This window comes from Balaenoptera ricei, chromosome 17 (genome assembly GCF_028023285.1).
Source record: "Balaenoptera ricei isolate mBalRic1 chromosome 17, mBalRic1.hap2, whole genome shotgun sequence".
NCBI lineage: Eukaryota > Metazoa > Chordata > Mammalia > Artiodactyla > Balaenopteridae > Balaenoptera > Balaenoptera ricei.
Window position 1 is genome coordinate 46,085,001 of NC_082655.1, and position 17,812 is coordinate 46,102,812.

The 17,812-nt window shown below is 37.7% G+C and overlaps 1 protein-coding gene across 1 annotated transcript in view; it reads right to left on the reverse strand.

Annotated features, from left to right (window-relative positions):
- NECAB1 (N-terminal EF-hand calcium binding protein 1) overlaps positions 1-17,812 on the reverse strand; it is a 200,975-nt gene that overhangs the window by 64,190 nt on the left and 118,973 nt on the right. The window contains exons 5-6 of the mRNA XM_059901719.1: positions 15,608-15,744; positions 2,670-2,791 (exon numbers count right to left, since the gene is read on the reverse strand). Of these exons, the coding sequence (XP_059757702.1) occupies positions 2,670-2,791; positions 15,608-15,744 (259 nt within the window). The remainder of the gene's footprint in view (positions 1-2,669; positions 2,792-15,607; positions 15,745-17,812) is intronic.

Here is a 17,812-nt window from a genome sequence, read left to right on the forward strand (position 1 = left end):
TCTTGCCTTGGGCAGAGGATGCCAACTACTTGTGGGCGAGGGCTGGTCATGACATGGCTGACTGCAGTGTCCTGGGATTCCTGGGGCTAGTGCTGGATCAGTGGCAGGTGGATCTTGGTGCTGGGGTGGGTGGCTGTAGGGCCACAGGTGCCAGATCTAGTCTTGCCCTACTCGTGTATGAGGCAAGTTCCAGACATGGTTTGCTGCAGGGTCCAGGGTGTCCCAAAGCTGGTGTCAGCCTGCTCGTGAGTGGGGCTGGATCCCAGGGCAGCTGGCTGAGGGGTTCAAGGTGTCTCAGAGCTGGTGTCTCAGAGCCGGGGCCTAAAGGGTTGGAGTCAGCTTACTAGTGGGCTGCACTGAGGCCTTGAGCATACCAATCCTAATGCCAGCTCACTGGTGGGCAGACCCGGGTTCCAGGTTCTCTGAATGCTGGGTCCTGAGGGTACCAGAGTTGATGTGTAGGCCTGTTGGTGTGTGGGTCTAAGTCCCAGGGGATCCTGGGGCTGGTGCCTGCTCAATGGTGGGTAAAGCTAGTCCTAGGGCTAGTGCCAGCCCATTGGTCAGTAGAACTGTGTCTCAGGGTCTCTGGCTGAAGACCCCTGGGGAGGGGATCCCAGATTTGTTGTCAACCCACTGTGGGTGAGGTTGGGTCCTGATGGCAGACTGTGGGACCCTGTAGTTTCTTGGGGCTAGTGCCAGTGCTTTGGTGGGTGTGGCCAGGTCCTGAGCCCTCTGGTGGGTAGGGTTGGGTCCTGGAGCAGCTGTGGACTCAGGGATTCTTAAGTCAGCCAGCTTGCTGGTAGGTGAGCCTGTGTCCCCACCTGACTAGCTGCTTGTCTTGAGGCATATTAGTACTAGTGCTCACAAGCTGGTGGGCAGGGACAGGTCTCAGCACTAATTAGCTAGAAGAAGGATTCCAAAATGGTGCCTGCCAGCACCAGTGTCCTTGTGGTAGAATGAGCTCCCCAAAATAGCTGCCACCAGTGCATGTCCCCAGGATGAGTTACAGTTGCTTCCTGCCTCTCCAGGAAGCTATCTAAGATCAGCAGGTAGGTCTGACCCATTCTCTTTCCAAGTCACTACTTCTTACCTGTATCCCAGAGCATGTGAGAATTTTTGTGCACATTTTAAGAGTGGAGTCTCTATATCCCACAGCCTTCTGGCTCTCCCCAAGGTGAACCCTGTTGGCCTTCAAAGTCAAATGTCTGGGGGTTTGATTTCCTGGTGCAGAACCCCAAGCTGTAGACCCTGATGTGGGGCTTGAACCCCTTGCTCACTTGTTGAGAAGCTCTGTGATTGTAATTATCCTTTCATTTGTGGGTCACCCTCTTAGGTATATGGATCTTGACCATACCATTTCTCTGCCCCTCCTACCCATCTTGTTGTGATTCCTTTTCAATGTATCTAGTTGCAGAATGTCTTTTCTGCTAGTCTTCTTGTCTTTCTCATCAATAGTTGCTCTGTAAATAACGGTGATTCTGATGTGACCATGGGAGAAGGTGAGCTCAGGGTCTTCCTATTCCACCATCTTGGTCACTCCTACAGTGGTTTTAAATGAGCTTCATGATTTTTCCTGTACTTTTGATACTGATCAGGAGAAGATATTGCCCCAAGTAGTCCCTGATCCTAAGAAACTACATGAGGAGTAGAACTGAATCCAACCTGCAGGCTGGAGCCACATCCAGCTGAGATCATTCAAATCACAGTCAAACATAGACCCATGAGAGAAAAGAACCAAATATTTCCAGTTGTAATCACTGAGATTTTGAGGTTGTTTCACTGTAAAAAATGACTAATAATCCACTGCCCCTAGACAAATAGCTTTACTTTCTGGGGAGATGGAGATACTAACATCTATCTTATAAGGTGTTAGGATAAAATAAGACAGTGTTCAAGAAAGCACTTTGAAATCTTTCAAATACAATCTGTGTAAATACAGGCTATATCTATACATTGATTTTCTGAAATGGTAGATATTTAAATATTCATTTATGTTAAAATGACATGTTCAAGTGATATGTGCAGGTACATACAGATACATATATACATACATATGCATATATATTCATACTTTATAAAAATTACTCTATTTAGCAACATAAGTTTTCATATTTCAAACTGATTTTAAAGTAATTAATATAGATTACATGGTTAAAATATGATGACCTAATGAATATTATTAAGGTCTCAGTCTCATAAATCATACACTACATTATGCACTTCAAAAGCCACCATAACTTTAGTCCTGTTATGAAAGGAACCAATAACCTTTTCCTAAAATGAATTTAGAGTATGCTTAACCAGGCTTGGGGATCTGGGATTAGGGTGCAGACTAAAGGGCACCTCCTTTGTTTGGAGATGATGATGATTTCTATAGGTCTTAAGTCTTTCACATTTTAGGTGATTGAGTCACTTTCTTCCCTACCTATCATGTCTCTGCGTACTGCCCAAGCACAACTGCTAGGATTCTGACAGAACTGATGATTAGGATCACCACCCTAGTCCTTAATATCTTAGACTCTTTACCACTTTGGTTTTCAAACAAATTTGTTTGGTGTAAGAAAAGCATTCCGTGATTATAATTTTAGTTGCCTTTTGGTCCTTTTTAAATAAGTCAATATGAAGATACAATTGAGTCAACTTCAAGAAAAATGACAAAGCTTCATTACCTGCACCATAGACATTAAACTGAGGGCTGTTGGGAGAGAAGCTGTTGTGTCTCTGGACTCGACGACTTGATCGTTTTCCAGGCCATTGAATCGACAGGACTTCTGGTTTGGTTGGCCCTTGTCTTGAACAACAAAGACAATATTTAACCTCAATGTCAGGGCTTCAGTCTTTTACCTCAAGGAACAGATCTTCAAAGACCAGTCACAAGGATTTTCTAGTGTAGTGAAATGAAAACTTATGAGAACTATGGCTTGGCAACACGGTCTAGAGATACACGGTAATGTGGCATTATAAGTGAAACTAAGGAAAAGAGGGGGGAACATGGCAGAGTAGAAGGACCTTGAGCTCACCTCCTCTCACTAAACTCAATATTTTGTAATAATCTATAAAGGAAAAGAATCTGAGAAAGAAAAAATATATATATATATATAAAACCGAATCACTTTGCTGTACACCTGAAACCAACACAACATTGTAAATCAACTATACTTCAATAAATTATTTTTAAAGTTATTAAGCAGAAAAAAAAAGAAAAGACATTGGGTTTTTTTTTAATTCTTGTAATTTAAAAGTTTGAGTAAAAAATCATACCTTGATTTGTAATTTAAGAAAAACTACTTTCTTTTATTGCCAAATTATCAGTGGAAAGAATGTTTATTTGTATGCTTCCATTGTATTTTGTTTAGTTTGAGAACACCTATGTAGTTTTTTTTTTTCCTTTTATTCAATTTTTAACTTAACTGCTTAAATCAAAGCTAAATATCCAAATAGTTAAAAAGTCAAATAATTCTATAAACTTATTCCTACAAACAGGTTCTCCCCTTCACCATATTGTACCCTCATTCTCCTTATACAAAGACAACACTTTTCAACAAGTGTTTATTTGTGTTTATCTATATATAACAATACTATCTCTTAGGGAGGTGTGACCAAGATGGTAAAGTAGGGAGACACTGAGCTCACCTCCTCCCATGGGCATAAAAAACTTACAATAATTTACAGAGCCACTGTTGAGAGCAACAACCTGAAGACTATGAGAAAAGATTTTCCACCACTAAAGGAACCACAATGAGATGGGTAGGACAAATGGAGATGCAGTATAGTCAAGATCCACACCCTTGGGTAGGCAACCCACAAAGAGAAAGAAAACCACAATTGCAGAGGTTATTCCCAAGAAATGAGGGGTCCAACTACCACATTGGGCTCCCAAGCCTGAGGGTTCTGTACTGGAAAGATGAGCCCCCAGAACATCTGGCTTTGAAGGCCAGTGGGGCTTGCATACAGGGGAGCTGGAAGGCTCTAGGCAACAGAGACTCCAGTCTTAAAGGGCACAAACAAAATCTCACACAATCTGAGATCCACAGTGAAAGAGTAATTTAAAAGAATCCTGGGTCAAACCCAAGCTCTCCAGCTGATCTTGGAGAGCTTCCCAGAGAGGCAGGAGGTAACTGCAACTCTCCCTGAGGACACAGAGAGTGGTAGCAGCCATTTTTAGGAACTTGCTCTACCACAAGGACACTGGTGCTGGCAAGCACCATTTTGGAGTTCTCCCTCTCACATATTAGTGCTAGGGGTTTACCTGTACTTTAGCAAATTGGCGTTCGTCCTGGGAACCACAAACCCAGCAGCCAGCCACAAGAGACCCAGCTCTGCCCACCATCTGCCCCAGGACCTGGCCTGTCCCAGTCCCAGGTACCTTGGACCCCACAGTTAGCCACCCTGAAGCCCAACGCTGCCCAACAGTGGACTGGCACCAGCCCTGGGACTCCCCAGACCATGCAGTTAGCCACACTGGGACCTGGGCCTGCCCATCAGCTACTACAAAGCTGGGCCTAGTAGCCAACTGGACCAGAGAAAAGCCCCACCTGCCAGCACACCCATAGTAATTGGTCCCACCATAACAGAAGGGCCCATGCAGCCCACATAGTGGGTATGCCTAGAGTATATAGCTCTGGTGAACAGAGGGAAGTGTTTTGCCAGGCCCAATATGATGTCTCCTATAGAAGTCCACTTCCTCAAGATCAGGAAACATAACTGACCTACCTAATACATAGAAATAAAACAAAGAATTTGGCAAAATGAGGTGACAGAGGAATATATTCCAAACGAAGGAACAAGATAAGACCCCAGAAGAAGAACTAAGCAAAGTGGAGATAAGCAATCTACCCAATAAAGAGTTAAAGCTAATAACCATAAAGAGGCTCAACAAACTCAGGAGAATAATGGATGAACACAGTGAGAAATTTCAGAGTTAGATAAAAAATCTAAACACAGCTGAAGAATACAATAATTGAAATAGAAATACATGGAAGGAATCAACAGTAGAGTAGATGATACAGGAGGAATGGATCAGTGCCTGGAAGACAGAGTAATGGAAATCACCCAGGCTGAACAGAAAAAAGGAAAAATAATTTTCAAAAATGAAAATAGATTAAGAGACCTCTGGAACAACATCAAGGTAACTAACATTACCATTACAGAGGGCCCAGAGGAAAAGAGAAACAGAGGAAGAAAACTTACTTGAAGAAATAAAGGCTAAAAACTTCCATAATCTGAGAAAAACAACAGACATCCAGGTCCAGTAAGAATAGAGGATCCCAAACAAAATGAGCTCAAAGAGATCCACACCAAGACAAATTGTAATTTAAATGGCAAGAGATTATAGATAAAAAGAGAATCTTAAAATCAGCCAGAGAAAAGCAACTAGTTCTGCACAAGGGAACTTCCGTAAGACTATCAGCTGACTTTTCAGCAGAAACTTTTCAGGCCACAAGCAAGTGGTAAGATACATTTAAAGTGATGAAAGAAAAAACTTACAATCAAGAAGACTCTACCCGGCAATGCTATTATTCATATTTGAAGGAGAGATAAAGAGTTTTACAGACAAGCAAAACCTAAGAGTTCAGCATCACTAATCTAGCTTTACAATAAATGTTAAAGGGACTTTTCTATGTGAAAAAGAAAAGACCATAACTAGAAATATGAAAATTATGAAAAGAAAACCTCATTGGTAAAGGAAAATATGCAGTAAATGTGGTAGATCAACCACTTATAAAGCTAGTAAGAAGGTTAAAAGACAAAAGTAGTAAAATCATTTATAACCACAATAAGTAGTTAAGAGATTTACAAAAGAAAAGGATATAAAATATAAAGTCAAAAACATTAAATGTGGCAGGGGGAGTAAAAATGCATTGTTGTTAGAATGTGTTTCAACTTAAGAGATCAGCATGTTTAAATAATCAACGGATATATATAGGTTGTTATATATAAATGCCATGGGAACTACAAACCAAAAATCTATAATAGAGATACACACACAAAAAAGAAAGGAATCCAAACATAACATTAAAATAGTCATCAAATCAAAAGGGAAAATAGCGAAAGAGCTAAGTTACTAAAAAGAACTATACAAAAACCCCAAACAATTAACAAAATGGCAATAAGTACATATCTATCAATAATTAATTTAAATGTAAATGAACTAAATCCTCCAATGAAAACACAGAGAGTGGCTTAATGGATTAAAAAAAAACAAGACATGTATAAGCTGTCTACAAGAGACTCACTTCATATCTAAAGATACAGATGCTGAAAGTGAAGGGATGGAAAAAGTATTCCATGAAAATGGAAATGAAAAGATAGTTGGGTTAGCAGTATTTACATCAGACAAAATAGACTTTAAACAAACTATAAAAAAGAGACAAAGAAGGACATTACATAATGATAAAATAATCAATTCAAAAAAGATATAGCAAATGTAAATGCATACACACCCAACATAGGAGCAATTAAATACATACAGCAAATATTAACAAACATAAAGGGAGAAATTGACAGTAATACAATACTACTAGGGAACTTGCAAGAGCTGGTTCTTTGAAAAGATAAACAAAATTGATAAACCTTAATCCAGACTCATCAAGAAGAAAAGGGAGGGCCCAAATCAATAAAACCAATAAAATCAGAAGAAAAAGAAGGGGGGAAGCTACAACTGACATCACTGAAATACAAAGGACCATAAGAGATTACTAGAACAAATACTTGCCAACAAATTGGGAAATCTAAAAGAAATGGACAAATTCCTAGAAACATACAATCTCCCAAGTATGAATCAGGAAAAAATAGAAAATATAAACATACCAATTACCAGTAATAAAATTAAATAAGCAATCAAAAAAAAAAAAAAAAAAAACCTCCCAAATAACAAAAGTCTAGGAGCACATGGCTTCACAGGTGAATTCTAGCAAACACTTAAAGAAGAATCAACACCAATCCTTCTCAAACTATTCTAAAGATTTGCAGAGGAAGTTAAGCTTCTGAACTCATTCTATGAAGCCAGCATCACCATGATACCAAAACCAGCCAAAGACACCTTGAAAAAAGAAAATTACAGGCCAATATCACTGATGAACATAGATGCAAAAATCCTTCACAACTTATTAGCAAACTAAATTCAACAAAAGACTCATACACCATGATCAAGTGGTATTTATCCCAGGTATGCAAGGATAATTCAATATCAAAACAATCTATGTGATACACTACATTAAGAAATTGAAGAATAAAATTCATATAATCATCTCATAGATACAGAAAAGTCTTTTATCAAAATTCAACATCCATTTATGATAAAAACTCTCCAGAAAGTGGGTATAAAGGGAATATTCCTCCACAAAATAAGGTCATATATGACAACCCACAGCTAACATCATACTTAATGGTGAAAAGCTGAGAGTATTTCCTCTAAGATTAAGAGCAAGACAAGGATGCCCACTCTCACGACTTCTATTCAATATAGTATTGGAAATCCTAGCAAAAGCAATCAGACAAAAAAAAAAAAAAAAAAAAGAAAGAAAAAAGAAAGAAAGAAAGGGAATCCAAATTGTAAAGGAAAAAGGAAAACTTTCACTGCAGATGACATGATACTATATATAGAAAATCCTAAAGATGCCACCAGAAAACCTAGTAGAACTAATAAATGAATTTAGTAAATTTGCAGGATAAAAAAAAATATACAGAAATCTATACACTAACAATGTTTCTATATACTAACAACAAACTATCAGAAAGTGAAATTTAGAAAACAAGCCCATTTATTACAATTGTATCAAAAAGATTAAAATTTCTAGGAATAAATCTAACCAAAGAGGTAAAAGCACTACAGTCAGAAAAATGTAAGATATTGATGAACTGAAGACAACACAAATGAAAAGATATACTGTGCTCAATGATTGGAAGAATTAATATTGTTACTGTGACCATACTACCCAAGGAAATATAAAGACTCAGTGCAATCTCTATCAAAATAAGAATGGTATTTTTCTCAGAGCTAGAATAAATAATTCTAAAATTTGTATGGAAACACAAAAGACCCTGAATAACCTAAACAATCTTGAGAAAGAACAAAGTTGGAGGTGTCATGCTCTCTTAATTCAAAATGTACTACAAAGCTATGGTAATCAAAACAATATTGTACTGGCACAAAAACAGATAGCTAGATCAATGGAGCAGAATAGAGAGGTAGAAATAAACTCACCCTTACATGATTAATTAACCTGGGACAAAGGAGGGAAGAATATACAATGGGGAAAAAACAATTTCTTCAGTAAAGTTTGGGAAAACAGCTATGTGCAAAAGAATCAAACTGGACTACTTTATAACACCATATACCAAAAAGAAAAAAAAAAAGGAAAAATGAAAATCGATTAGAGTCTTAAATGCAAGACCCGAAACTATAAAACCCCTAGAAGAAAACATAGGCAGTAAGTTCTTTGACATCAGTCTTAGCAATATTTTTCATACCTGTATCCTCAGCAAGGGAAACAAAACCAAAAATAAACAAATGGGACTGCAACAAGCTAAATAACTTTTGCAGTGAAGGAAACTATCAACAAAATGAAAATGCAGCCTACTGAATGGGAGAAGATATTTGAAAATGATATAACTAATAAGGGGTTAATATCCAAAACACACAAAGAATTCGTACAACTCCTCAACATCAGAAAAACAAACAAGTCAATAAAAATGCATGGAGGACCTCAACAGACATTTTTTGAAAGAAGACATAGCAATGGCCAGCAGACATATGGAAAGATGCTCAACATCACTAATCATCAGGGAAATGAAAATCAAAATCACAATGAGATATCACCTCCCACCCTTCAGAATGGCTGTTATCAAAAGGGCAACAAAAAACAATTGTTAGTAATGTTGTTGAGAAAAGGGGGGCCTCGTGCACTGCTGGTGGGAATGCAAATTGGTACAGACACTATGGAACACATTATAGATGCTCCTCAAAAAATTAAAAATAGAACTACATATGATCTATCAATTCCACATCTGAATGTTTTTCCAAAGGAAAAAAAACTATAATTTGAAAAGTTGAAAAGAGGGACTTCCCTGGTGGCACAGTGGTTAAGAATCTGCCTGCCAATGCAGGGGAGGTGGGTTCGAGCCCTGGTCCAGGAAGATCCCACAAGCCATGGAACAACTAAGCCCATGCACCACAACTACTGAGCCTGTTCTCCAGAGCCCGTGAGCCACAACTACTGAGCCCGTGAGCCACAAATACTGAAGCCTGCATGCCTGGACCCCATGCTCCACAAAAAGAGAAGCCACCGCAATGAGAAGCCTGTGCACTGCAATGAAGAGTAGCCCCCACTCACCTCAACGAAGATGCAACACAGCCCAAAATAAAATATAAATTAATTAATTAATTTTTTAAAAAGTTGACAAGATATACACACCCCTGTGTTCACTGCAGTATTTTTTTTTTACAATAGTCATGATATGGAAGCAACCTAAGTGTCCATCAGTAGATGAATGGATATGTGTGTGTGTATGTGTGTCTGTGTCTGTGTGTGTCTATTTACATATATGATATACGTGTATATATATACATACATATGTATATATATTTGTGTGTGTTTATATATATATTCATGCACACACACACAATGGAATATTCCTCAGTCATCAGAAAAGAATTATGCTAAGTGAAGTATGTCAGAGAAAGATAGACCATATGATTTCACTTATATATGCAATCTCAAAAACAAAATGAACAATCATACCAAAACAGAATCAGACTCATAGTTACTGAGAACAAACTGGTGGTTGCCAGAGGGGAGGGGGGATGGGAAGAGTGAAATAGGTGAGGGAGATTAAGAATTACTAATTTCCAGTTACAAAATAAATGAGTCACAGGGATGAAATGTACAGCATGGGGGATATAATCAATAATATTGTAATAACTTAGTATGGTGACAGATGGTAACTAGACTTATTGTGGTGATCTTTTTGCTATCTCTTTCTTTTTCAGTTTTAGGCTTTAGCTATCAAATTCCCTATATGAAAAGCTCAGGCCAAAGATATATACATGGAAATGTAAGGAACTTCCAGGAAGGCTGTTTAAAAGGAGGAATTGAGCTGAGAGGCTGCCTATTCTTTCCTTATACTTCTTTCCTGGTTGGAATATGAACATGGTATCTGGAATTCCAACAACCAGCTTTGGCATGAGGCAAACTTGCAATTGAAAGTCATGTACGAAGATGTGAAAAAGATAGGAAATCTATGATAAATCTGTAGAGCTTCCATACTTGCCTTAGACTGCCCACCACCAAGCTCTTCAGCAGGAAATAATAAGCTCTTATGTCATTAAGCCACTTTTCCCCCTCTGTTATATGCACCCCCCCCACCCAAAATTTAATGTTAATTTATTATCAGCTGCGGAAGATTCCTTTAGCCTCTCTCTTATTTTGGATTCTCCCTCCCCACCCCACCTCTGACCTTATCTTTCTTTTTTTTTTAAACTGGATTTCATTTTTCTCTTAGTTTATTCCTTTGTTTTGGAGAGAAAATGCCTAATTGCTTCATAAGAAATGGAATACCATAAGAGGCAAAATTCTTGAGACACTGCATGTATAAAAATACTTTAATTTTATCCTCCAGCATTATTAGTGGTTTTATGGAGTAAAGAATTTTAGGTTGCAAATCTTTTCCGTTCAAATTTTGAAGAAGTTGCTTGATTGAATTTTAGCTTCCAGTCTCATTATTGAAAAATATAGTGTTTTCTTTATCATTTGGGTTTTTCTCTCTGGGAGTTTTTAGACACTTCTCTTCATCTCCAGTGTTCTGAAATTTCATAATGGCATGCCTTGGCATGTGACTTTTATTATTCATTATAATGGCTCTTAGTCTGTTCTATCAACCTGGAAACTCATGCTCTTGTTCTGAAAATTATTTCTTTGATAATGTCTCTCCTGTGTTCTATTTCTAGAAAATGTCATCACACTTTTATCTCCAGATCTTCCTCATAGGTTTTCATTTCTACAATCAGAATTTCCAAGAACTGTTTTCTGTGCTTTCAATATTCTTTTTTTTAAATAACATTCTGTCCTTAATTCATAAATGCAATATCTTCTCTTTGATTTTTGAGGGTATTGATGATTTACTTTTTGAAGTTTTCTGCTCCCTGGATATTTCTGTTTCAAGTTTTGTTTCTTGTGTTTGACTTGTTCTCTTGGTTGTCCCTGCCTATCTCAGATGAAGGAACCACAGGAACGATTGGAATCTGTATGTGTATGTTGGGGACAGCCAACTTGCAGCCTCCATTGTAGGGTGGCCTGGCTTGGCCTGTTCACTGGAGGACACTGACTCCCAGTACATTTAAGTCTTTTCTCTAAGACTGATGAGATCGCTAAAAGAAGGAGGTCCCAACTGGAAGGAATAAGCCCAACTGCCAGTCCTCTGGGAGCATAGGATTCTGAGGGGGTTTCAAATCTCACTGTTCAGTATGGAGACTTTTACTTAGTGCCTCATTTTTTAGTATTGTGCTCTGACACCCTGTTGTGCCAGTGTATATCTGTTCACCTACTCCAGAGAGTATACCTCTAGGCTTCCTCAAGGGTTGGGGAGAGGAAGTCAATATAAAGCATTGGGTGGAGCTTTCAACAATATGTCAACCTCACTTTCATCCCCACTATCAGTTGCACATGGTGAAGCTAATTCTTGAGGCTTTCTGAGGTTTTGTGATACCAGTTGGATTGCATCTTGGCTTCTTACACTACCTGCTTATGCTTCAGCTTTCTCAGATCTTCTAAATCAGTTACCGCTAGATTCACCTTTTTTTCATGTTCCAAGCTTCTATACCATTTTTCTTCTATCCTTCTTATCTTTGTGGGTTTATGACTCCTTTTTATCCAGACTCTCTTAATGCCATTTTTGAAGGGTTTAGGGAGGGAGCAAAACTAATATTCTATGTTTGCTCTCCAATCTAACTACACCTTCCCTCTAGATTTTCCTATGGCATATTAAAAAAAAATCAACTTTCTAGTGACTTCTCCTCTCTCCCAAATCTTTACTACATAGGAGGAAGTGATTTAGAGCATTCCTTCTTTATGTTCAAGCTAAGGGAATTTAAGTTGTCTGAACTTTATAATCACCTATATGTGAAATTTTAGCCTTCCCTTACTTCTGTAATAAACAACCATGAAAAGGAGAAAAATAACTTCCAAGCCAGAAGGAATTAGTTGTCTTTCTGAATAAAGAAGAACTTTGGAAAATAGAACAAACTTGCAGATTTCATTATAAAAAAGAAATTCACATATAATTAAACTGTGTTCCTAGAAACCTAGTTTGAGGAAGAAAGGTTTATATAAGAAGACAAGAGTCCCCTAGAGGAAAACTTTAGTATAAAGTAATGATAATTCTTGTCATCTATTAGGTAATTTCAAAAAACATGGGATTAAAGTGGCTTCCATTTAGCTAGCTAGCCAGGGCAGATATAAAGAGTGTTGTAGAACGCCATCTGAAAAATCTCACCTCTGTGGCATTCCAGCTGTATGCATCTCTTATTTCTGAATTGCCATTTTCACATGAATACACACAGACATTTTGCTCAACACAGCATGTCTAACTCATTACTGCAGGATGAATGATACTGTGTGATTCCTCCTTGGGGTTGATAGCTAGAATAGATGACTTCTCAATTTTTTCTATATTTCAGCAAGTCATTGTATCCTTAGGTTTCACAAATATTAAGCCCCAAAGTAATATTGATGCTGAGAGGAAGCAAATTATTACAAATGTGGAATTTTGAAAGATATCTGTGGGTTGCAACTTTTGACTGCACAGAGCATCATGGAATCTTCCTTTATGGTATAAAAAAAACTAATAAATTTTTGGATATACTTATTTGACCTCTCCTCTCTGAGCTTCTTCTCCTCTCCCCCAAATCTTTACTACATACTACTGTGAGACTATTTCCCTTAAACTTCATTTTTATTATATTTCTCCTTTATTTACAACCACCAATGATAATCTCTGATCATATGAAGTCTAAATGCATCTGTCTAGCTTTGAAGACCTATCCTGACCCTAGAGTCCAGGTAAGTTGGTCTTTCCACTGTCCCAGGTCCATATCCACTGCTCTTCTATATGGCTCCCTTTACCTGGAATCCCCTTTGATTTATTCAGTTGTATATATTTAACATGTAGTTGTGCCAGGTATAGGGAAACAAGGCAAACCCCTGGTATCTAGAAACTCAAAGTCTAATGGGGGAGATAAGTAAGGAACTGAGATTGTAAGTAGATATACGTAGAGCGTACTAAAGGGAGTAGTGGAGTGGGAGGTAGGTATAAAATTCTGTTTTGAGAGCAGTGAAAGCTTCCTAGAGAAAGTTCTGTACAAACAGAGACCAAACAAACTAGGAGGATGAGTTAGCCAGATAAAAGAAGATGGATAATATAGGGTAGATGAGGACACCCCTCCCTTCAGGGAGATATCATTCTGCCATTAAATCTACCCAAAAGATCCAATTCAAGTCTTATCTCCCCATGAAGCTTCTTCACTGGTTTCTTATTTGATATCATAGGAAAAAGGGCAGCCATCTTTCTTCCCTCTGTCTTTTTTCCAATGATGAGGCCCCTGGGGCTCTCTTCACTTTGGTTTCTGGTGGCTAGCTGATAGGAAGATGGAGTCTTGGGTACAGAGATATAGTCCCTATATGCTTGGGCCTAATTCGCATGCTTCAGTCTGAGTAACCAGAGACTTCACGTTGGATATTATGGACACAAACCCATAGTGGAACCTTGTTTTCTACTTGCTTGTTTGTGTATTTTTTTCTAGAAACCTCTTTGGGAAGAGTATCGTGGATTTGTGGTGGTATTTGGGCATCTCTGGGTACCTTAGCCAAATTCTATTCAATAGCACTCTCCCAAACTGATATTAGACCTGTAATGTTCTCCATTCTTCCAAGCTGTTTTTGAGCTAGAAACCTAGAAATAAAAGATTCATTAATTCTCTAGTGTCTTCTAATTTCCTTAAACTCTCATGCTCCTTCTCATTAAACACAGCTGCACTGCAGCTGTTGGCAGCAGTAGCAGGAGTTCAAGGCTAGCCTGTGACCTAACACAAAAAATAGTTGTTCATTATGCATTCACTCTATGGTGGTGAATGTAGAATGCAAGTTTGTACAAAGTGACTAGAGAAAATAAAAACCAAAGTACAGGTGAAGAAAGGGAACATAATCCTTTTTCAAGCCTCTCCTCAGGTGGCAAATGATTGAGTCTAAAAATGGAGAATCCGTTTTATGTCAAGAAAACCTGAACAAAAGACAACAAATCAGGCCTCATTTTCTCATCAGGAACATGAAATCAATTTCATTGTGCTTCAAGACATTCAGTTATCCTCTGTTCAAACCCGAGATGGGTTGTTGCTTCTCTAAAGCCAATTGTTACACTTTGCCCTTTGATATTGAATCACCCAATACAGTGAAGAAAATACTAAGTTTATAAGTGAAATGACATGCAGATCCATTGGAGAGTGCATATCAATGTTCTTCAGCTGCACAAGCTCATTAGATCTGAGATTACAGTCTTTTTTGTTAGAATTTGGTGGTGCTCACTCATTTTGACATTATAAACATAAAATTGAAAATTCCACTGTTTTTCTGAGATGTCCTAATAATTATGTACCCATTAATTTGTCTTAAAAAATTGGCCTACTGAGCAGTCTCTTATCAGCCTGTTCAAAAAACTTACTGTGTGGTTCTCCATAACTTAAAATGCAGAAGTTAGATAAGCCATTGCACGTGCAAAAAGTTGTTGCATAAGCAAGAGTTTTACCAAGCTCTTCTCTGGCTTGCAAGGTAAAAATTATAACTCAAGAAATTACCAACTGTTGGTTGGAATTATTCTGATGTCTGCTTAACACATTTCTAATTCAAGTTTGTCTTTAACATTAGTGCCATTATTTATACAACTACTATATTATCACTACTTATCTTCTCAATTGGTGGCATTGAATTTTGAAATTTTTTCCCATCATTCACTTTTCTCTATTTCCTTAAATAATTAGGCTTATTGAATTCTCAACTCTCCTGCTATATCTAGATTCATTGAGCCTGTAAGATTTTCCCCCATCGTTTCTGTATTTTCAAGTATACTCATTAAGATTAGCTCAAATGTCATCAGGAAACTCCATGAAACTGTCTTTCATGTCTATCTATATTAAATCTTTTACTTTTCTGAAATCTCTTGGCAATATATTTCCCCTTCTCTGTGGTATTTATCACTTGTACCTTGCATTATAGTTTTAGTGTTCATATTTTATTTATGTAATAGACTTTAGCCTCCTTAAGAATTGGGACTTTGTAAAATGTATCTTTACATTATCACAGTGGCTTGTGAAGTCTTCTCCATCTACTAAATTCTCAATTAAAATTTGTTGAATAAATGATAGATAGTAAAAGAAAAAGGAGAATGGTCTTTTCTAGAGGCAAATATAAGGCTAGTATCCATTGGAGGTCCCTGCCATTCCATTTAAATCTATTCATTCTCATTTTGGTTTTTACTAGTTTAAGTATAATGCCCTTCAACTGGTCTTTCATAAACATGGAGTCACTAAAGAGACATTATATGAAAGCATTTAACTTGCCTTTCTTGGCGAGTTTGCTCCTCAGTAATTTCCATGGCACATTCCAGAGAGTTCTGGAGAGACTGCAGTTGATTCAAGGTCTCTTTCAATAAAAATCGAGTTACAAATTGTTCCAAATTGGAGGCCTCTTGGTAGTCCTAAGGATGACAAAACAAATGCAATTAGAAATACGGTAGGAAAAAATAGCCAGGAGTGTTTTTTTTTCCCCATGTACCCATCAATCTCAGATTAATCCTTGAGAAAAATAGACAAAGAGGAGAGAAAACATGTTGGGTCCTGGAAGTTGGGGCAGAACTCTATCTACCCACCAGAAGTTGAATTAAGAGAGCTGCAGAAATGACTTGAATATCTCATCTCCAATTGCACCTGCTTCAAGATTAGAAAAAAGGACAAAACCCAGTCAAATTATGGAACAGACATCTGTAGAAAAGGAAATAAATTACCTGGAGAAAAGGTTGGAATGTGACTAATTCTGGATGGTTTTTTTTTTTTCCTCTTACCAACTAAATGTACTCTCATGTTGACAATTGGCTTAATTCCCTCTTGATGTATTTATTATGCTTGATCTGTATTACACTGAAGCCAAAGGAACTTATGTGTTGTTATTTCAAAATTCAGAAAATGTTAGGCTTGGAATATTTAAACACTTTACTAAATCTGCTTACGTCCCTCCTTCAGGAAATTTACCTGAAGCTCAGCTGCATCTAACTTCTAGTACAACACCTCAGCCACAAAAGCACCTTCACTCAAACAACCCCAAGTCTACACAGAGATCATCAGAAACATAATCACTATACCTGCCAAACTTAGTCTAGGTATACAGGTGGGTTGTGGATGGTGCTACTTGTTGCTCTTGTCTTCTTCTTTTTTATTTTATAAATTTATTTATTTTATTTATTTATTTTTGGCTGTATTGGGTCTTTTTTGCTGCACACGGGCCTTCTCTAGTTGTGGCGAGCAGGGGCTACTCTTCGTCGTGGTGCATGGGCTTCTCATTGCGGTGGCTTCTCTTGTTGTGGAGCATGGGATCTAGGCACGCAGGCTTCAGTAGTTGTGGCACATGGGCTCAGTAGTTGTGGCTTGCAGGCTCTAGAGCGCAGGCTCAGTAGTTGTGGCGCATGGGCTTAATTGCTCCGCGGCATGTGGGATCTTCCCAGACCAGGGCTCGAACCCGTGTCCCCTGCATTGGCAGGCAGATTCTTAACCACTGAGCCAGCAGGGAAGCCCACTCTTGTCTTCTAAAGTCTCAGAGAGAACCAAGGCAGAAAATAAAATCAGGTTGGCATGGAATGAAATGGTGACAGAACCACTTTTTCAGGTCGTGGGACCAGCCAGCTAAACCTGATTTCCTAGAGTCTCAGGTGGGAACAATAGACAAAAGTTCAGCCAAGGAAAGGATTTATTTGGCTCCATTCCTAAACAAAATGATTATTTCATGATTGAAAATACAAAATTGAAAGGAATGATGGTGACAAGATAATGCTAGGAAATACAGCGTGCTGGCGAATCTTGGGGCATGGTTGCAAACCCAAGCAAACAAGATTTAATTAATCTCTCTGGGTCTCAGCTTTCTCACTTACAAATCAGGCTAAGCACTCTGGCATACATTCCAACTCAAAAATATTCTGTACTTCTATCAATTCTAAATTAGGAAATATTGAGCTTCTGGACTCCTGATACAAGTTATTTTGTTATTTTTCTTCTGTTAACGGAACAACCTAATGTTGCAGAAAACTTCATTTCTTTCCTAATTTGAAATCATAAAAGGTTTTGATCATCAGTCTCTTTTTTAAGTTCATTTTTTTTTTGCAGCTGAACAGCACAGGAGATTTTCTTATCACCATATCTTATTTAAAAATTAAAAATTTTAATGTCTTTAAACTCCATCTAACAAATTAACCATAAAATGAAACATTACATGCTATAATAACCATTAGGATTTTTGGTGAGTTAATTCAAGATAAAAAATATACAAAATATTTAATTTGATCAAGTAGCTTGCCACTCAGCAGCAATAAAAGATTCAAAAATTATTTCTCAATGTGTTTTTTAAAATTGAGTAAAGCTTTACTTTGAGATGAAAAAGAAACGTGATGACAGAAAAAAATTGTGTTTGATCCATTCCCCACAGTTATTCCATTTTGCTAAAACATATTTTTAAAATAAAATGTATTAAGACGATGAGAAGATGTAATTGTATAGTCA